The sequence below is a fragment of the Embiotoca jacksoni genome, unplaced genomic scaffold, assembly GCF_022577435.1.
Source record: "Embiotoca jacksoni isolate LCO1_2020_lvr unplaced genomic scaffold, fEmbJac1.0.p SCAF_82, whole genome shotgun sequence".
Classification (NCBI taxonomy): domain Eukaryota; kingdom Metazoa; phylum Chordata; class Actinopteri; family Embiotocidae; genus Embiotoca; species Embiotoca jacksoni.
Window position 1 is genome coordinate 609,626 of NW_027185439.1, and position 19,220 is coordinate 628,845.

Genomic DNA, 19,220 nt, shown 5'->3' on the forward strand with positions numbered 1-19,220 from the left:
CATGTTAAAGATTTTGTGTTTTTCTTAAGATTTTCACCCAAAATCGGATGTTTCTCGGATCAAGTAATGTGAGGAACTGATGACAATACTTCGACAAAACGTATTGATCGAAAAACAATATTAGGAGTCTACAGCCGTGTGGTGTTTTGGGCTACACACATTTTTCCCCCCAAAAAAGTCCAGAACAACCAGAGAGAGTACGAATCCGACATGAAAACACAGCAGCAATACTTCAGTATCTGTCGAGAAAATCAGGAATGTAACACGTCTTGTTCAAGTATTCATCACTTCCTGTAAAATGCTGCAGCTGGAAAGCGTGAACATGTGAAGAAGTACAGTTACAGGTGAACCGCAGCTCTAAACAACGTTCCTGTTCAGTGTTCAGTGTTTTACCCGGTCGTCACTAGATTTCTGCTCCAGTTCACGCTGCGCTGATTTAACGGCTCGGAGATGAATGGAGGAACATTCGGCGACTCGGCCCACGACTTCACACCTCGGACGCTCCGAGAGCGAAGTGTGACGATCTGCTGCCGACGTGTTCGTCAGTCGGGAACCGATTTCATGAAACACGCGAGCTCGAGTCGCTCTGATGGAGGATATTTATGACAAATTTAAAACATATTCTTGGTTTTAACTTTCACTAATCAATATTTTGATGTTGCAATGACTCAAATCATTACGTGTAAATGGGAACACTTATCATGGCAAACCTCTGCAGTTTCTATTAGCCTCTTTTTTTCCCTCAGGAGATGGTGGAGACCAAAAATAGAGCTAAAAAAGAGAATATTGTGCTCTAATCCTTCAATATTTTGTGGTTATCGGCTCGTTGTGAAGTTCTTCTGCCCTCTAGTCGTCAAATATACCTAAATGTTCTTTAACTTATGCCGAACCTTTGTTGAATATTGAACATTAAAACGTGACGGCTAATTCTCTCACCAACTTTTTTCAGAGTCGCTTCTTTTTTCTTCTTCCAGGGGAACAATCTCCGAATCAATTAACTCGTCCTGATCCAAAAAAAAATGCAAAAAAAATAAATAAATCAATTTGGGCCAATTTTGGTTGTACTTAAGGTATTAAAGTAAAAAATACTTGACATAAAGGCGGGAAAACAAAAATTTGAAAACAAAATCGATAATGTTAGAGGCATTTTGACAAACTAACAAATCACCAGAATAACACCTGTAACCGTGGTAACTGTGGTAACCGTGGTAACTGCACACACAAAGATGCAGTAAGAAACTGGACATAAACTTTTTTTTTAAACTGTAAAATCCACATCATCGGACGGACGATGGAGATTTCTGGGAGCTTCCTGGTCTTCGATTAAACGATGTTCTCGTTCGACAATAAAATAAAACGCCGTCGTCGTCGTGCCTCCATCAGCGCCGACACACATCTGTGACCGGCGTCCGCGGCGGCGAGCCTTCGGGCTTCATCAGGAGTTGCGTCGTTAACGGTGGCCGGCCTGCGACGTTCAATCAAGCCAGGCCCTGCTGCGATTGGCCGCTGGGAGCGCGTGACCCCGCCCCCCTCTTGCGGCCGCTGTTGGTGTGCTTGCGACACCAACAGCGGCTCCACTCTGATTACTACAAACAGCACAACACAGACACACACAGTCTATTTATAACCCGGGTTAGACATGGTGAATATTATTACTGAGTAATTAAATCTGTGTGTTCATGCATGACTGATGTGGCACATGGAGTCGAACGTGCTGCTGCGGCCCGTCAGCCGAAAACCAGAAAAATAAAAAAATAAAAATCACAGGGTTATGTGACGCAGTTGTGTCACCTCGTCTGTGGATAATGAAACAGGATTTTCCCTCCTTAAGCCCCTAAAAATAGCTGCTGAATTCAGGAAAGGGTCCATTACGGTCCATTACTGAGAGCTATTGAACCAGCTCTTTATACCGTCTCTTTTTTTTTAATATTATCAGTGATAGTGTTGAGTCAGCAGTATTAAACTACTTGTACTTGATTGTGTCATTCATATTCATGATTTCTGTTCTGCATTTGTGTAATTAAGAGTCACTTTGCTGGATTTACATTTTAAACAAACATCCTGTGAAATATAGTTCAAGAATAAAAGATGTAAACGGGGTTATAAAGAAAGAAAATTTGACTTCTTGAATTTGTCAACTGTGACGGTAACATCAAAAACTGACCGTCACACCGGTCGGTCGCTCTTATTCAAGCATTTAAAATTAGGATAATTTAATTCTGTCTTTTTATTTCTTACTTCAAACAGTTCAAATTAGTTTGAAAAGCCAAAAGAAAATCACGTTTATTTCATGTTTCAAGTCTGGACGATTTTCTTTTTTCTGGAATAAATCTAAGTTGACCCAAAAAAATACGTTTGTTGCGCTGTCGCCTGCAAACCAACTTAAAACTGCTGTAGTTGTTAGAAAGTCTATATTATTATATAATCGTATCTATACTTCACATTCAAACTGTTAACTGTTTCTACTCTGTTGATTTAGTGACGTGATGAATGTTCAGGAGTCTTATTTTGAAAAGCAACCAGCTTCCTGTCCGACTTCCTGTCCGACTGATCTACTTTGTGCAACTCAGCGTAAAAAAACACGAGGCGCGAATTCATTTCTGTTGAAACACTTCAAAAGTTTTGCAATAATACAACTTCTTGTTAAAAAAAACTGACGTGTTAATACAGCTGCCACAAAATAAATACAGAAATATTATATTAACACACGTTCTGAACGGAAACAGTCTCTGATTTGACATCTTTTTAAACTCCCATTAAAAACACAACTAGAAAAGGTTTTCTCCGCTTCAACACCAGCAACAACTGGCCTTTTGTCAGGAACTATTAACCCACATCTGACGCGCCGGTGAAATAGACGGTGAATTTGAGAAAACAATCACACAACCGGTGTTCGGTAAATAACCACAAGATGTTTTAACAGGAGGAAATATTGTAGAAATATAAATGTTTTATAAATAAGTTAATAAAGAACACAATGTGGGCGTCAACACTTCCAACAAAACATGTTTGCTGATGTAAACTATTTGTGTATAAACATATTTGTGTTGTTCCTGACGGTCTTCTGTGCAGACGTGACGCGTGTGGCTTTAAACATACAATAAGTTCCCGTGTTTACGGAGTATTTTAGGTCAGAGTCTGTGATGAAAGTGAAACAGAATAACTGCTTATCACCGCAGCTGCTGCCAAAATACCAAAAACACAGAGACACTATTTTCTTGCCAAAATATTTTGTTAGAATCAGTCTTTTTAAAGCTGCTTCAGAACGCTGCACTCCGTCTGTTTTAATGTTTCATTGAGGATTTATTTCATTAAGACCTTCGGTTGTCTTGAATTTCGCAGCTTAGTGTCAATAACTTACAGGTGAAGTTCCTGCAGCGACTGAACAGACCTGCAAGGTGCTGGTGTAGCGTCCCAAAGAGGGAGATGGAAATAGTGAATCAAGCAACCATAAAGACACAAAACAACACAAAGACACAAAACAACACAAAACAACCACAAAGACACAAAACAACACAAAACAACACAAAACAACACAAAGACACAAAACAACCACAAAAACACAAAACAACACAAAACAACACAAAGACACAAAACAACACAAAACAACCACAAAGACACAAAACAACACAAAACAACACAAAGACACAAAACAACCACAAAAACACAAAACAACACAAAACAACACAAAACAACACAAAGACACAAAACAACACAAAGACACAAAACAACACAAAATAACACAAAACAACACAAAGACACAAAACAACACAAAACAACCACAAAACAACACAAAGACACAAAACAACACAAAACAACCACAAAACAACACAAAACAACACAAAACAACACAAAGACACAAAACAACCACAAAAAGGCACCAATTGACTAAAAAGCTACGCATAGACTACCGACGGCGTCACACGATGAACCCATTTCTCGTATTTCCGGCCCACCGTGTTGCAGGTTCGGTCTCTGAAGGGTTAAAAGTGAAGCAGCTGAAACGAGCGTCTGACATTTGGTGAATGGAGGTGTTCTCTTATGTAACTACGTCCAACACAACGCCGCCCTCCGTCTCCTCTGACAGCGTCGCCCAACGCACAAACACGCCGGGTCTTTACGATGCCGTGGCTCCCGTAGGATGTATGCGTGATTGGCTTTAGGCGTCATCATCATCATCTTCCTCCTCCTCATCATCGCTGTGAGCAGCGGTGGAGGTGCTGCGGCGCCCCGTGGCAGACAGTTACGGTGCTGCACTTTAAAGCAGATGATGCAGAAGCGATGGCAGCAGCCGCTCATGTGGAAACGTTGCATTCAGTCAGTCCGGTTAGATAACGTTCAACTGATGCCTCTTTGTTTGCTTGTTTTCTGCTTATTTGATTTTTCTCTCTCTTGCTTGCAGAAAAACCGCCGACAAACTGTTCAAACACATCCGATCTGCACTGGAGACGCTTTGTGGCATTTTCTAACCTGTAAATTTACCCGTTTTGGATATTTTACCAAAAGATATTGCTAACATTTATCATAGCGGAGCATTCAGACTCGTAGTTTTATATTCAATAATTTAAATCGGTGAGTTTATTATCACCTTCAAAATGAGAAAACAGCTCTTCTGCCTCATGTTTTAAATAAATTCCCTGCAACATAAAAAAAAAAAAAAAAAAACAGCAGGACAACTTGACGATTGTGTAACATTTAGTGGTCTTGTTATCCTCGCTGTGTTTTCTGTTTAGAAATGTAAATATGTTTTATATCGTTCGTTATATCGTTTTGTGTAGTTATATCATTTTGCATATATTATATGGTTTTGTGTATTTATTTTGTTTTGCGTATTTATATCGTTGCGCAAGAATAAAAAATTAGCACCACGAAATAAGATTTCAAGCATTTCCAGCTGTTTACAATATCTCTGACAATTACAAAAAGATAGAAGATGCATCATACATCATTCTTAGCACAAAGCTAAGAATGTTTTGAGTAGATTAAAAAAAGTTGGTGAAAATGTCTGATTTGAACAGGAAATGAACAACAGTCTCCTGATGTTAAAGCCCAACGTGTTGTCAACCTGTCCGTCCACCCCGACCTCCTCCGACTTCTTCCTTTGCTGCCACCATAGTTAAAACATCCACGTGTCTTCAATATGATACTCATCTGAATATCTGTCACAATAATAAAACAAACAATGAATCAGCCTAAAATAAGTATTCAACCCATCCATCCACCCCGACCTCCTCCCTATTGACACTCTGTGCTTTTACAACTACGGAGTTCTTAGCAGAAGCAGAAAAATCTAAACCAGAACCGACTCATAATATTCACGTAGCAGAAGAGGATGGAGATTAATAGTAAATTACGGTTTCTAATGAGAATTTATTTTTCAAAATGTTTGCGTTACATTTGGAGGCAAACATGTTTTTTTTTTTTTTATAATTTCATACATTATTATGTAGAAATACAGATTATAGCCGCTTTGAGTCAAATTACATAAATGTCATATTTTCCAGTGCTTCTTTTTTTCCTCATGCTTGAACAACATACAGAACCACGAAGCAGAACGTGAACCAGTCCTGGAATAAATCCAGACGTACAACTTGTTATTTTCTACCACTCAGTTTTAGTCTTCCGTGTTCCTCTGAGCATAATTAGGAATCTGTTTATTTGCATTTCACACGTTCATTAATCTCAGTGACAGGATGAGTCAGTGAGGTGTTAGAGTGGAGGTGACGTTACCACTGTGTGTGTGTGTGTGTGTGTGTGTGTGTGTGTGTGTGTGTGTGTGTGTGTGCGTGCGTGTGTGTGTGTGTGTGTGTGTGTAATTATAAATCGACCATCCCTCCGGTTGGTCGCATGAGAGGAAACGGGAGTTGATGGAGGAAGGAGATGGCGGCGGAGGGCGGGGACACCGAGAGGGATTAATTAGCTTCCTCAGCAGAGTTTACATGTATTTGATTAATTCGAGCCTCACAACGTTCTCCATTTTAAAGTTAACTGCTCTTCTCCGAGGCAAAACAATTAGGTTACGTAAGCTCATCCGAGTCTTGCATTTCCATGTCACAGACCTCGAGCCAGCTGAGCAGCTCGGCTGAAAACCCTTAATTATCACACGCCAATGAGGCAATCATTTTCTATTTACTCGCTCTCTTCTACGCTCACGGCTGCGTTTAATGACCCGGTGCAGCCCAGGTTTAAAATAACCTACGCCGGGCTGGAGTGAACTTGGCGTTGTTGTCTTCATCGGTCTGTTTTACATAAACGTGGGCGAGCGTTCAGGAGGTTTGAGATAACGTGCTGCCGGTTCAGTCTGTTCGCTCTCAGGAGTCTTTAAATGGTGATTTGTGCTTTCTAATTTTCACTGATGAAGCAGTACAGTTTAAATACTACATTTTATGGTTATTTAAATGTTGTTCCTGAATAAAAAACTGAAATCTAAAAACAACATTTTATGTATAAAACTTCAAGAAGTGACCACTGACCGACCAAGAAATGTTCTCGTAGCTGTACATTCAGCTGTTTTTACATATATAGTTATGGTGGCATCAAAATGTCGAACTGTTCCTTTCTTTGACAGATTCTGTCACGTTTATTCGTGTTTTTCGTCCATTTTTCTGCTCAGTTTTTCTGCATCAGAAGCTGATCTGTGAAACCACGTTGTCCTAAAGCAGATTTATGTTCAACATGCACAGAATTACATCGCGTTTTGTTTTATAATGTCAAATATCCATCAAACATTTATGTTTTGTATTTATCTCCATTTTTTCAAACAGTTCAATGATCTGTAATAATTCCAGCAGCGTTAACTCGGGACAAAAAACAAGAGTTTCAGCTGATTTCATACGAAATGACACAAAAACATTTAAAGTCAACCGACAGTTCGGCTGCTTTTAGTGCTGAAACACAAACTGTTGTTCCACCGGTTTAAACGAGAAACTGAAATCACTGAAACTCTCCATTCCTCTCCAGATGTGGAGTTCAAGTAGCGACTCAACTCTTTTCAGTGTTTTATTTTCAACGGACGCTTCAAATCTTTTTTACGTCCAACGACACTTCAACATCTTGAATTACATTGACTTCAACTGACAACTTTGTTGTTCAGCGCTTCATCTTTAACCGCCATCATCTCAACTCCTTTCAGTACTTTAACATCAACCAACACTTCAACGTCTTTCATTCTTCAACTGCAGCTGAAATGTGTTTGAACATAACTTATTTCAGTGGTTCAACACCGGCTGACACTTCCATTCTCTTTATTGTTTCAGCTTCACGAGACGCTTCGACGTCTTTAACGGGTTTCAAGTTCAGTTTATTCCTTTCTTACACTTCAATCATTATTTAAACTGTTTTCACTTCAGCCGACACTTCGACTTCTTTCATTCTTCAACTTCAACTGACACATCAAATCCTTTCAGTTCTTATTCGAGCGGTTTCAGCTTCAGCTCACACTGTCACTCCTTTCAGTATTTCAGCTTCAGTTGAGTCATTTCAGCATTTTCACTTCAGCTGACACTTGAACTGCTTTCACTGCTTCAGCTGCAACTACAGCTCCTATTTCCCATTTAAACACGTCACTTTCCCTCCAGATAATCAAACCTTTTTCTACTTTTCATTTCACGTGAACACAACGTCTTTCGAGCGAGAGCACGTGTTTGAACCCGAGGCGCATGTGGTCGAGTGTTTTTTCATGGGCAGGTAGATTCGAACACCTGCGCTGCTCTACGACTGCACCTCCATACAGGAGATTGGTTCTTATGCAACTGGAGGCTTAAATCCTGAACATCAGCAGCAGAGATTATAGGGGGGTGGGGGGGGGGGGACTGACTGACGGACGGAGCAGCTCAAATCTTAGAGAGAATATTTCTTCACTTTGAAGTGAAAATGGGACAAATTAGTTTTATCTCTCACGTCTGGTGAAATAATAATGAGGTGTGATATGAACGCCGAGGAGATGGATTATTACGTGGACTTAATTCCTGTTATTCTTGTAATTTCCCAAAACGTCATCTTCAAATGTCCAAAACTCAAAATCAGTCCAAAACCCCCAAATATTCAACTCATACTCATTACTCAGATAAAGATGAATCTTACTGACATAATATACATAAAGACATCGTGATACAATAGACTACAGTGACATGATGAGAAGCGGCATACAAGGATCGTTTGGTAGTATGATGAGACTTTTGTTTTTATTGAAGATATAAAATCTACTGGACATTTCTTCAGTATCAATCAAAAGTTCAGACTCAGCGACTCATTCGAGGGTTTTTATCTTCAGAACAAAAATAAACACTGAAATAATTTATGGATTTATGAAGTAAATCTAAATATGTTTCAGAATTCAGATTCCCATCAAACCATTAAACTCTGTGAACAAACTTTCCCAGAATAGAAAAAAAACATCCCTAAATTCAGCCAGTGAGGCTCCACAGCTGAGTCTAAATCAACATCTTCCACCTGATCAAACTAGAAGAGGAAGTACCGGCCCTCCAACGACTCGGTGACACCATGTCATTACAACTGTAAACATATCAAATCAGATTCAACTGAAATGAAACACAACCTTGGGAATATGACGATGTTGTTGCTTTTTAATAAGACACAGACCGGTCCTGATATAACTCGAGTGTAGCGCGAAACCCTGAAAATGTGAAGCGGTGTTTCCTCCGGAGTCGTCATGCCGACGCCGGTCACTCCGTTAGCCCCATCTTTGCTCTCTCCATGATTCCCCACTTTTTTTGAGCAGCAGTGGAGATTGCAGCTGAGGACAGTGTGTGTGTGTGTGTGTGTGTGTGTGTGTGTGTGTGTGTGTGTGTGTGTGTGTGTGTGTGTGTGTGTGTGTGTGTGTGTGTATTTACATGTGTGTGTGTGTTATGTAACGTCCTCGTTGTATTGTCTCTCCTGCTCCCAGCTCTATCCCGGGCTGATGGGAGTCGGGGAGGAGGAAGCTCACGCTAATCACCTCGCCTTCATACTTCACCAGCGCTGCCAGTATTAGTGCCAAAAGTCTCCGTCATGGTCTCCAGCTGAGCCTCGGTGTGAAACATTCACTCCTGACAGTCGTGCTTTTTAATGGTGTAATCAGGGTTGATGGGCGTGCGTGGTCGCAGCCGTGTAATTAGTTGTGCAGCAGCAGCTCTCCGGCAATATTTCTTGCGTTGCTCCGGTGTCACGTGATGCGTTAGACGCCTCCGGATTAAGTGCATCCACTGGTGCTAAAAATAGAAACGTGATAATGCATCTCATGTAAATACTGTACATCTTCTGTGTGTTGTATGAATTGTTGGGAGCGCGGTTCGGGATTAGTCACGGATACGTTGCCGCCATCTCTCCGCTCGGTGGAATGAGATGTCAGTCACTCTGACAGCTGTGCCGGCGCCTCTCCGGCAACTTTTTCTTAATCTCCACCCAAAGTTTTTTTGAGGCCACGGCAGTAAAGTTTTAGCCTCAAATCCTCGCCGTCACACCCACCAGGCGTTTTAAGGTCAGACGACACAGTGGAGGAGACGAAACGGGACGAGGAACATCTGAACGCTTCTGTAGAAGAAACCGTTTCAGCTGCCAGTAAACTACCAAAGACAATTCAGAGACCTAGCTGGAAAAATAACCGAGATAATGAAGACCGAAGTCGTTTTTAAATCGTCTTAAATCAACATTAGCGGGCCGACGTGGTGAAGAACGGAGAAAATAAAGGAGATTCAAATGGATTATTTAGAAAAATGTTGGAGGTCCATAATTGTGTTTTTAAACCTCAGTCATACTGATAATAATTAGAATTTTTAAACTGAGAACTGAGAAATTAGCCCGAGTGCACAAATTAGCCCAAAACTTCATCCCAAAATCTGTCAACAAGACAACTTTGGAGTTGTTGAAAGGTGGATTCACTTATTTCGTTGGAAGTAGACCAATAAAACGGTCAACATAATGTTAGTGGACTTCACACCAAATTTACTTGTAAACCTGACAGATGATTACGTCTCAAACTGAAAGCGGTTTGAGGTTTCCAGGGTTGCGTTATGGATCCGTGGACGCCGCCGAGCGTTCATTCAGCCGCCGGCAGCAGACGGATTCCCCTAATTGGAATCTGCAGATCGGCCGCCAGTTCACCAGATTACACGGCCGCCGCGGCTCTGCCAGAATTTATGACGATTGGACGGCGTCCCAGCGCTCGTGGATTGTCCTGTAATATCTGGCTAATTCATGCGTCCAGCAGATAACGAGGACCGCCGAGCAGTTTTAGTTTGATGAACCCAAACGGCGGGAAACAACAGAGTCACGGGAGGTTTAGAGTCAACAAAAGTATGTGGACACCTGAGAACTGTTTACGGACATCAGGACACACTTTAGAAACCTTTAGAGAATCCCTGTTTGTCTTTTTATACGAGTTTTATTTGTTGTTTTGATTCATTTTGTTTGTATTTAGGGAGGTTTTTACCCAGAATGCCTTTAGTCTACCAAAGCATAAAGACTGGAAGCAACGGGAAACTACTAGTTCCATAAAAACAGAATCAAAATTCACCATCCAACAACTTTAAAGTGAAATAATTTCAGTGATTTTAACCAACGTGGGCAATGAAGATATTTGTTAATCAACAACAACGAAGCTAAAAGTGATAATTCATAAAAGACACCTTCCGTGAAGTCACAAAACACTCAACATATTTACAGGCATGTTTATATCTTGAGGATTTTATGGTCGCGCCAAACATGTAGCATATCCAACACTTAGAAAGCTGATGCTGCACCAGTATGCCTTTAGCCTAGCTTAGCACAAAGACTGGAAGTATTAGAAAACCAATAGAAAGGACCGTAAAACAGCCGTAGTTTGTAGTTGACAACAACTTTGGTAAAAGTGACAGCTAAGTCACAAATTCAACCCCCTAAGTGCTGGTGAAAATGTCTGGTTTACACTACACAGCAGTCCATGTTTAGCTTAGCTTAGCATAAACACGGGACGTAAAGAGAAACCGCTAGCAATGGTCCACCAAGAGACAAAAATACATTTTCAAACAACTCTAAAGTTCTTTTTTTTTTTTTTTTTTTACATACAAACTACCAACAAAAATATAAAATCTGCCTGGTAATTAAAAATAAATAACTTTTTCATCTTTTAGTATGTTTTGTTTAAAAGAACAAAGATAATCTAATTTACATTCGCTGATCGAGCTGCGAGCTTCTGGTTTTTAATTTGATCATTTGAAGAGGTTTGTTTTAAAAAGGCACAAACACACAGAGGAGCTCGTGTGCCGAGAAGTTTGTGAGTTTTTTAAATGTCTACAACATTATGAAATGTTATCGTCCCTCACGCTGCTTTCACTTCATGCCTCGTCTGCGGGTTGAGATTGTGAACATTTGGCTTTGTTGACGCTCACATTGCCTTCAGCCACTATTAACATACATAATGTTTAACATCTGCCACGCCGTTAGCTTTCATTCAGGGACGGAAAACTATGATTCAAAATGTGAAAAGAGGAGCATCTTTTTTCGTGATGTTTACAGATATTTGAGCATCACTTACAGCGGTGAGAGGACTTTTGTAGCCGACAAACAAAAGTCTGGCTGTTAACAAGCGAGCGGGGGAACACGGTGAGGAGACGCTGGTGATGGAGGCTGTAATTAGCAGGTGAAATCAGATGAAAGTAATAGAAGATGCAGGCTAACATGTCCATTGGCCGTTTGGTCGGCTGCATCCAGATGCTGCACTGCTGGCGGTGTGTCGGCGGAGGTTCGTGCCATGTGGATCTGCAGGACAGATTTTTGTCCTGCAGCTTTTCTGCTCACTGACACAAGCTCAACACAACAGAGATGATGCTAAACGACCGTCTTTCTTTGTGCAAAAAGGGAAACTGCCATCGCCGTTGCGGAGTCCACATACGGTAGCAAGTGGGAAGAGGGGGAGGGGGGGCTGAATAAACAAACCATTACGTAATCTAACCGGATTCGGGCAGCGAGGGGACCTGGATCACTCACAGAAACCAACAGAAGAGCCCCAGAAACGATTACAGGCCGCTGACGGATGATGGGGTTAGAAAGGCTGAGCATTAAAATACAACCGCAGTTTATCATTTTAGAGACTTGAACAGGTTTGACAGAAGTCACGTGACCGAGAACATTCCTTCATTCTTTTGCTATCGTAACATCTCTGGATAAAATATTTAATCATACCTCAACATGAAGGAGGTCAGAACAAATCTCAACCATAAAAGTCTCTGAGGGTTTTAAACGGAGCAGTTCACTCATTAATCAGGATATTAATCAGCCAAAGACCATCATTAAACTCAGTATTTCCTCTGACTTCACTCATCCAAGAGAAAAAAGAAAGTCAGAAATATTGAAATATGAAATGTTTGTGTTGGTTTTCCTCCTTTTTTTTCCTTCAGGGAGACGGTAGAGACCTTCGAGATCGTACCTGATCAGAGTTCACATCCAATCAACCGTTTGTGTTTTTCTCTTTCTTGTTTCAACAGGATAAATCTCGTTGTGCACAAAGTCAAGCGGCATCAAGAAATGGTCCCGAACCCAAACCCATCCGACCCCAACGAGCCCGACTTCATCACCCGACACCAGCAGCCAAAAGTAAGCAGCTCCATGTCGTTAGTTTTAATTAGAGTAAGTCGAGGAGCTTCATTTTCCACTTCAGGCTGTAAAACAATTGAAGCAGCCTTTGACTCATGCAGTCAGTTACCAGCAGACACTTCTCCTGATGTAACGATCAGACGGCCAGCAGTCCTCAGCCTGCTCCTTCATTATCCTCCACATCACCAGGATATGTGGAGGATCGACGAGGAGCTACTTACGGCCAACAACTGAAGACTTGTAGCATTTTAGATTTTCAACTTTTTCCGCTTTTAGTTTCTAACTGATATCCTGGAAACTCTCGTATAATGTCCTTTAAACTAGGTTGTTTATATTTAGTTGTTCAACATCAGGATCTTTGTCAGACAGTCGAACGTAATTTGAAGCCAATTATAAGGAAAATGGAGAAAGTTTCAGAGCTACTCGTGTTCAGTAACATTTATTCACATAGCTGAGCTCCACCCAACAAACATGTACTCGAGCAGTAAAATCTGCTCTACTACTTTTAAGTTATTCACAGATCAATTATGACCATTTTTTAAATTAGGAATTAAACCTAGAAAGGCAAAAATTGTGGATTGAATTTTTAAGATTGTGGTGCTTTTTATGAGGAATTTGAGTTTTCAGGCTTTCACTGGAAAATTAGATCTTTTTCGAGGGTAAATTGATTTCTATTTTTTCTCAACTGAGACGCTTTAATCTTTATGTCCCAGTTAAGTATTTCGGTTCACTAGTTTCTTCTTCCATTTGGTTTTTGAATGAAGTTTGTTCTGCTTGTGGAAGAGTTTGTGTGCTGCTGGATCATTTAAAAATCTATATAAGATGTCTTTCTTGGTTTCTTTGAGCTGGTGACGAGCAGCTCGGTCTTTTTTCTGTCCTCTGGACAGAATGATGAAAATGGATGCTGCATCGTTGTGTTTCATGTTTGTTACCCCAAATTTGGCAGAGTTGCAGTTGAGACTTTGGAGAACATGTTGATTCAACCTCACAGTCGTGGGACCGTTACTGACTGAATATGACGAGTTTTTAAAGGTGCTTAAGGTGTAAAAAAAAAAAAGAAAAAGGAAACTGATTGCCCTTCAAACTGAAGAAAATGCACATCCTAAAAGTCTGAAACACCAAAGTACACTTTGGGTAAATGCTCTTTAAATATTCAAAGTGTTCTTGTTTGGTCGGTTAAGACCTCCGTCCCACCTCCGAGCACTTCAGGGTCTCTTGGGACAAAAGTGCAGGAAGCTCCCAGCTGCTTCGGAGCTAACACCCAGCGCAACAGCTGATGGACCGACACGCCTGCAGACGCCATCTGTCCACTTCACTTTTCCACCAAACTACGAGAACATGAGTTAAAAAATTGAATAAATCTCGCTCCCGCCCTCCACGCTGAGGTGGAGTTTCAGAAAAGACGCTCCATGTAAGTGCAGAAACTGCCTGAAGTCAACAGGGTTTTTTTTGCGTGTTTGTATTCATTATTCAGTATTTTCCTGTCATATAAACAGTGTAACGCCGTTCTATTGTGTGCACGTTGCAGGAAAAGACGAGGCCCGTATCCAATCTGTAAAAAAACACAAACTCATCCCTCTGCAATAGTAGACAGTAAATCTCATTGTAATCAGCTTTGAAAGAATCCAACTTGTCATCTTGCCAAACAGGTCAAACTCAGCATGTTTTTTTGTGTTTTTTTCCCCCGACATGACTCGCACAGTTTGAGTCACTTTCAGTAAAACTTTTCACTACGTCAGGTGTCATGTGACGCGCGTTCAGGACCGTATAGCCGGAGACCAAACGAGAGCCACCATGTTGGGGATTAATGTTTGGCTTGAGTGCAGCAAATTTAAACTAATCCATCAGTGATTTCAGGCCGTGAGCTTCAAGAACATCTGAATGCTTCCTAAATCTTCCCACAAACAGTTTGTTCTTAATTAGGGACAGATGATTGTTAAAGACGCCTCGGGCTTCTAACTGAACGACTCACAACCACCTTGTTTGAGGTTGATTTTGAAGACCACCAGTTTATGAACTTTACCATAAAACTGTAGTTATTCAAGTAGTTCATTAAAACATTTCCACCTCAACATTTTCCCATTACTTTAGGTTTTACAGGTATTATTTGCCTTCCATAAAAATTGGTGCTTTTGCAAATGTGTTGCACATAACTGTGATTGAGACAAGGAACACCAGACAAGTTTGTTGTTGCACTTTAACTTTCTAACTCTTAATATAGCTTGGTCTTTATAAACTGAATGTTTTGGATCTGTTATTAAAATTGAGTTTTCTTTTCTTGCATTCGGAAGACTTGAATAGTTTTGTAAACAATTTTACAATATTTTTTAAAACTATGTGTTTACTTTGTCATTCTGCGTACTGAGTGTAGATTAAAGGCAAAAACTTTTTTTTTTTTCATTTCAAGTTAAATCTACAAAAAGTGAAGGGGTCTGAAGCGAAAAATATTATTTCAAGATCTCTCAAATATCAACATCTAAAAAGTCAATAATCTGTCAGGTTGCAGTAGATCATATAAACATTACCCTGTTAGCAAAAATAAAATTTAAATTTAATCAAACACATGAATGTAAATTTGGTCACCAGTGTGACTCCACACAACGAGGCGCATGGTGCTGAAAGGACAGCTCCTCATCTGTGGATAACATTACATAACTCTACCTGCTCAAACTTCTTTAAACACTGAGCGTTCCCATCAAATATGAACTTGCTTTAATCTCCAACTATGTTCATAAACATCCACATAAATGTCTCTGTGCCACTGACCTGGTGTTGGTGTTGCTCGATCTCTCCAGATGGTCTCTGCTCTGTCCTCTTTTCTTGGCTTGTCATTCCCTCCATTTACATACTTCCAGTTTATGTCCTTTTTATCAAAAACAAATTCAAAATAACAAAGTTCTTCAGTTTAAAATGATGGGAAACAAGGCTTGAGGTCCTCGGAGAGCGACTCCACTCCCATTTTTAGAAAAAAAATCAAAAGTATCTCACATCTTGGACAGAACCTGAGCGGAGGAAAACAGGTGTCTGCATCTGAAAAATATACTTCTCTTCTCTCCAAGTAATCTACAATAACACCAAATCCATAAATAGTAGGCCTATGGGAAGTATGTACACATCTGCTGCAGCTTTTTTCAGAGTAAACATAACGAAAACGTTGGGAAAAATAAAAATTTTGGCTTTTTTTTTTTTCTTCTCGTTTCACTACTGAGTGTGAACTGCTTCCTACATTATGTACAGAGTCTGCTCGGTGCCGTTAATCCTCTCACCATGTCAAGTAATTATTCCAAGTCCTGCTTGTGCTTGATTATCTGCAGCATGTCCTATTTCCCACTAATTCATCCCCCAGTCTGAGTTTATGTTCTGTAGGTGTTCCTACTTCGTTAAAGGGCCGCTGAGTTGCATCACATGCACCGTGGTTTGTTCATAACTCCGACGGATGTGCTCACCAGATGAGGGGGATTAAAATGTGCTTTTTCTAAATCAATCCCCGTCGCTCTTAAAACTTTTCAGGATTGCAATGTGTTGATCCTCCGACTGTTATGTGCAAAAGATTTAAAAGCCCATTAATGGGGGTTTATTCTACACAACTATGGGCTCAGGTTAAGAAGAGACGTGAGGACACCGGCTGCGGGGCTACAGGTCTGTCTCCCGCGTGTCCAGGCAGAATGCGTAAAGGGATCTTTTGAAGTCCATGCTGCTGTTCGCCTTGATGTTCGCCTTCTCCACCGACGTGCCGCCATCGTTGTTCTCCGCGTCCTGCGACTTCGTCGACGACTTGCTGCCTTTGCGTTTGAGCTCGGGGCTCTCGCGTCCGCTGTTGGGCTCGTCCTTCAGGGAGGACTGGTCCTGGTCCGTCTCCCGGTGGTAGAAGTAGTTGAAGTTGGACACGATGACCGGCACCGGCAGCGCGATGGTGAGCACGCCGGCGATGGCGCACAGAGATCCCACGATCTTCCCGCCGACAGTCACCGGCCTCATGTCGCCGTAGCCCACGGTTGTCATGGTGACCACGGCCCACCAGAAAGCGTCCGGGATGCTGGAGAAGTGAGACTCAGGCTCGTCCGCCTCGGCGAAGAAAACGGCGCTTGAGAAGAGGATGACTCCGATGAAGAGGAAGAAGATGAGGAGGCCGAGCTCGCGCATGCTGGCCTTCAGAGTCTGTCCCAGGATCTGCAGCCCCTTGGAGTGTCGGGACAGCTTGAAGATCCGGAAGACCCGGACCAGGCGGATGACCCGGAGGATGGCCAGGGACATGGCCTGCTGCCCGTTCTGGTGCTCCTGGCCCTGCTGCTCCGCCAGCTCCGTGCCCACGGTGATGAAGTAAGGCATGATGGACATGATGTCGATGATGTTCATGACGGTCTTGGAGAACTCCGACTTGCTGGGGCACGCGAAGAAGCGCACGAAGAGCTCGAAGGTGAACCAGATGACGCAGGTGGTCTCGATGATGAAGAAGGGGTCGGTGAAGGTGAGGGACGGCCGGGGCGCGGTGCTGTTGTCCAGCCGGCTGGTCACCGGCAGCTCACTCTCGTCCCTGAACTCCGGCAGCGTCTCCAGGCAGAAGGTGATGATGGAGATGGTGATCACGAGCACGGACACGATGGCGATGCCCCGGGCCGGACTGGAGCTCTCCGGGTACTCGAATATGAGCCAAACCTGCTTCTGGAACTCGTTCTGAGGCAGCGGCTTCTCCTCCTCCTTTATGAACCCCTCGTCCTCTCGGAACCTCTCCATGGCCTCCTCCCCCAGCTGGTAGAACCGGATCTCGTCCGCGAACACGTCGATGGACACGTTGACCGGTCTCCGGATCTTCCCCCCGGACTGGTAGAAATACAAAATCCCGTCAAAGCTCGGTCTGTTGCGGTCGAAGAAGTACTCGTTCCGGAGAGGGTCGAAGTACTTGATCCTCTTGGCGGGGTCTCCCAGCAGAGTATCCGGGAACTGGTTGAGGGTGCCTAGCTGGGTCTCGTACCTCAGCCCGGCTATGTTGATGAGCACCCTCTCGTTGCTCTCCGTGTCCATGTTCATGTCCAGCATGTCCTCGTCGAACAGATGGGGACTGTGGTCCGCGCGTAAAAGCGCATCCATGGCGTTCTCGCTGCAGCTGAAAGTGTTGTTCATGTCGTTGATCTTCCAGGAGCTCTGCTGCTGCTGCGGCGGCGGCGGCGGCTGCAGAGGACTCCCCCGGGTGTTCAGCTCCTTACTGTAGTCCTCTCCGAGTCCACTTTGAACGAAAGCCGGCTGAGGGATATCCAGCGCGTTCCGGCAGCTCTCCTCGGCATTGTTGCCTCCACCTCCTCCGCCACCGCTCCCTTTAGCGCCGCCGTTCTCAAAACTCACCAAGGCTATCTCCATTCCGCAGCCATCAACAGTTAATGTGTGAAAAACAGGAGAGACTTGTTGAGCTGCAGCGCGAGCATCCTCCCGGTGTCCGTTACAGGAAAAAGAGAAAGTGAGAGGAACGAAAGGTGCAGCAGATGGAGACGGAGCTCTGAATCACGGCCGGCGCGCCTCCAGCCGCGGTCCCTCCTCACATCAATGCATGTGTTGTTGTTGTTTTTGTTGTTGTTGGTGGTGGTGTTGTTAAGGCTCGGAGCCGCTCGCAGGTCCGGATGAAGTAAATATTAAAAAACCCAAAAGGAGACGAGCAGGAGAAGAAGAAGACCCGGATGAAAGAGAGGAGGCTCGAATGATTATTCCTGACGTCAAAAGTGCTGTTCGACCGTTTAGCTGCCTCTGAAAATGTCTGTGGATGTGAGACAAGCTGTCATCCCCCCTTTCTCTCTCTCTCTCTCTCTCTCTCTCTCTCTCTCTCTCTCTCTCGCGGAGGCGCGCTCAGCTGAGCTCAGAGTGCGCGCGCTGGCCATTTTAGTTCATTCACTTTCATTTATTTACTTTCAGACTTTTTCATTAAAATCAAACAACAATCAACACCACAAACAATACAAATCAATTAAAACAAATATTTTCAACAATTTGAACTTCATTTTAGGTTCAATTTTAAAATCTTTTTGGGATTATTTTCAGCATCTTTATACCCCAATAATTATTTGTAATTTATTTATATTTATTTATTCTTGCATTTAGACATTTTCATAGATCCCATATAGGAGTTTCTGTTTCTGAAAACTGAAACCAAAAGCATAAGTGCCTTAAAGTGTAGTACCACTGAGAGCCACCAGGGGCTGGCTCCAATAGACTCCCATTGAAAAAGCATCAAGTTCTCACCTGAAATACAAAGTCTGTAAATGTTTTCATGGTGTTGTCAGATAAACTCCTGATCAGTGTTTCCTTCTGGAAATAATTCATCATTCATTACATATCAGGACTCAAACAGAGATGTGTTTGGGGGCGGGGCTGGTTTGAGACAGTCAGGTTTCCAGTACAGGTGGGCGGGGCCTAGAGTCCTCAGGGTTTCAGTCAGCTCGTCCAAATATGGTCACTTCTGGCTGAAAAATAAAACAAGATGTCGACGGGCAAAATGTCAGACTGGAGCTTCAAAACAGTGTTTTCGCAAACTAACAGGTTTCCGAAGAGGCGATCCTCGTTTACAGTCTTGTCCGTATTGGTTTCTATAGTAACGACACTGCACCTGGAAAAAGAAGTTGTTGACCTAAAAACCAAAAATAAAGCGACAACAAATTTCATGT

General features: G+C 42.5%; 1 protein-coding gene across 2 annotated transcripts in view; it reads right to left on the reverse strand.

Annotated features, from left to right (window-relative positions):
• LOC138192166 (potassium voltage-gated channel subfamily A member 1) overlaps nt 1-18,343 on the reverse strand; it is a 27,349-nt gene extending 9,006 nt beyond the window's left edge. For both annotated transcript variants that reach the window (XM_069139406.1, XM_069139407.1), the window contains exon 1: nt 15,337-18,343. In XM_069139406.1, the coding sequence (XP_068995507.1) occupies nt 16,204-17,925 (1,722 nt within the window). In that variant the 5' untranslated portion in view covers nt 17,926-18,343 and the 3' untranslated portion in view covers nt 15,337-16,203. The remainder of the gene's footprint in view (nt 1-15,336) is intronic.
• Nucleotides 18,344-19,220: the final 877 nt, after the last annotated feature.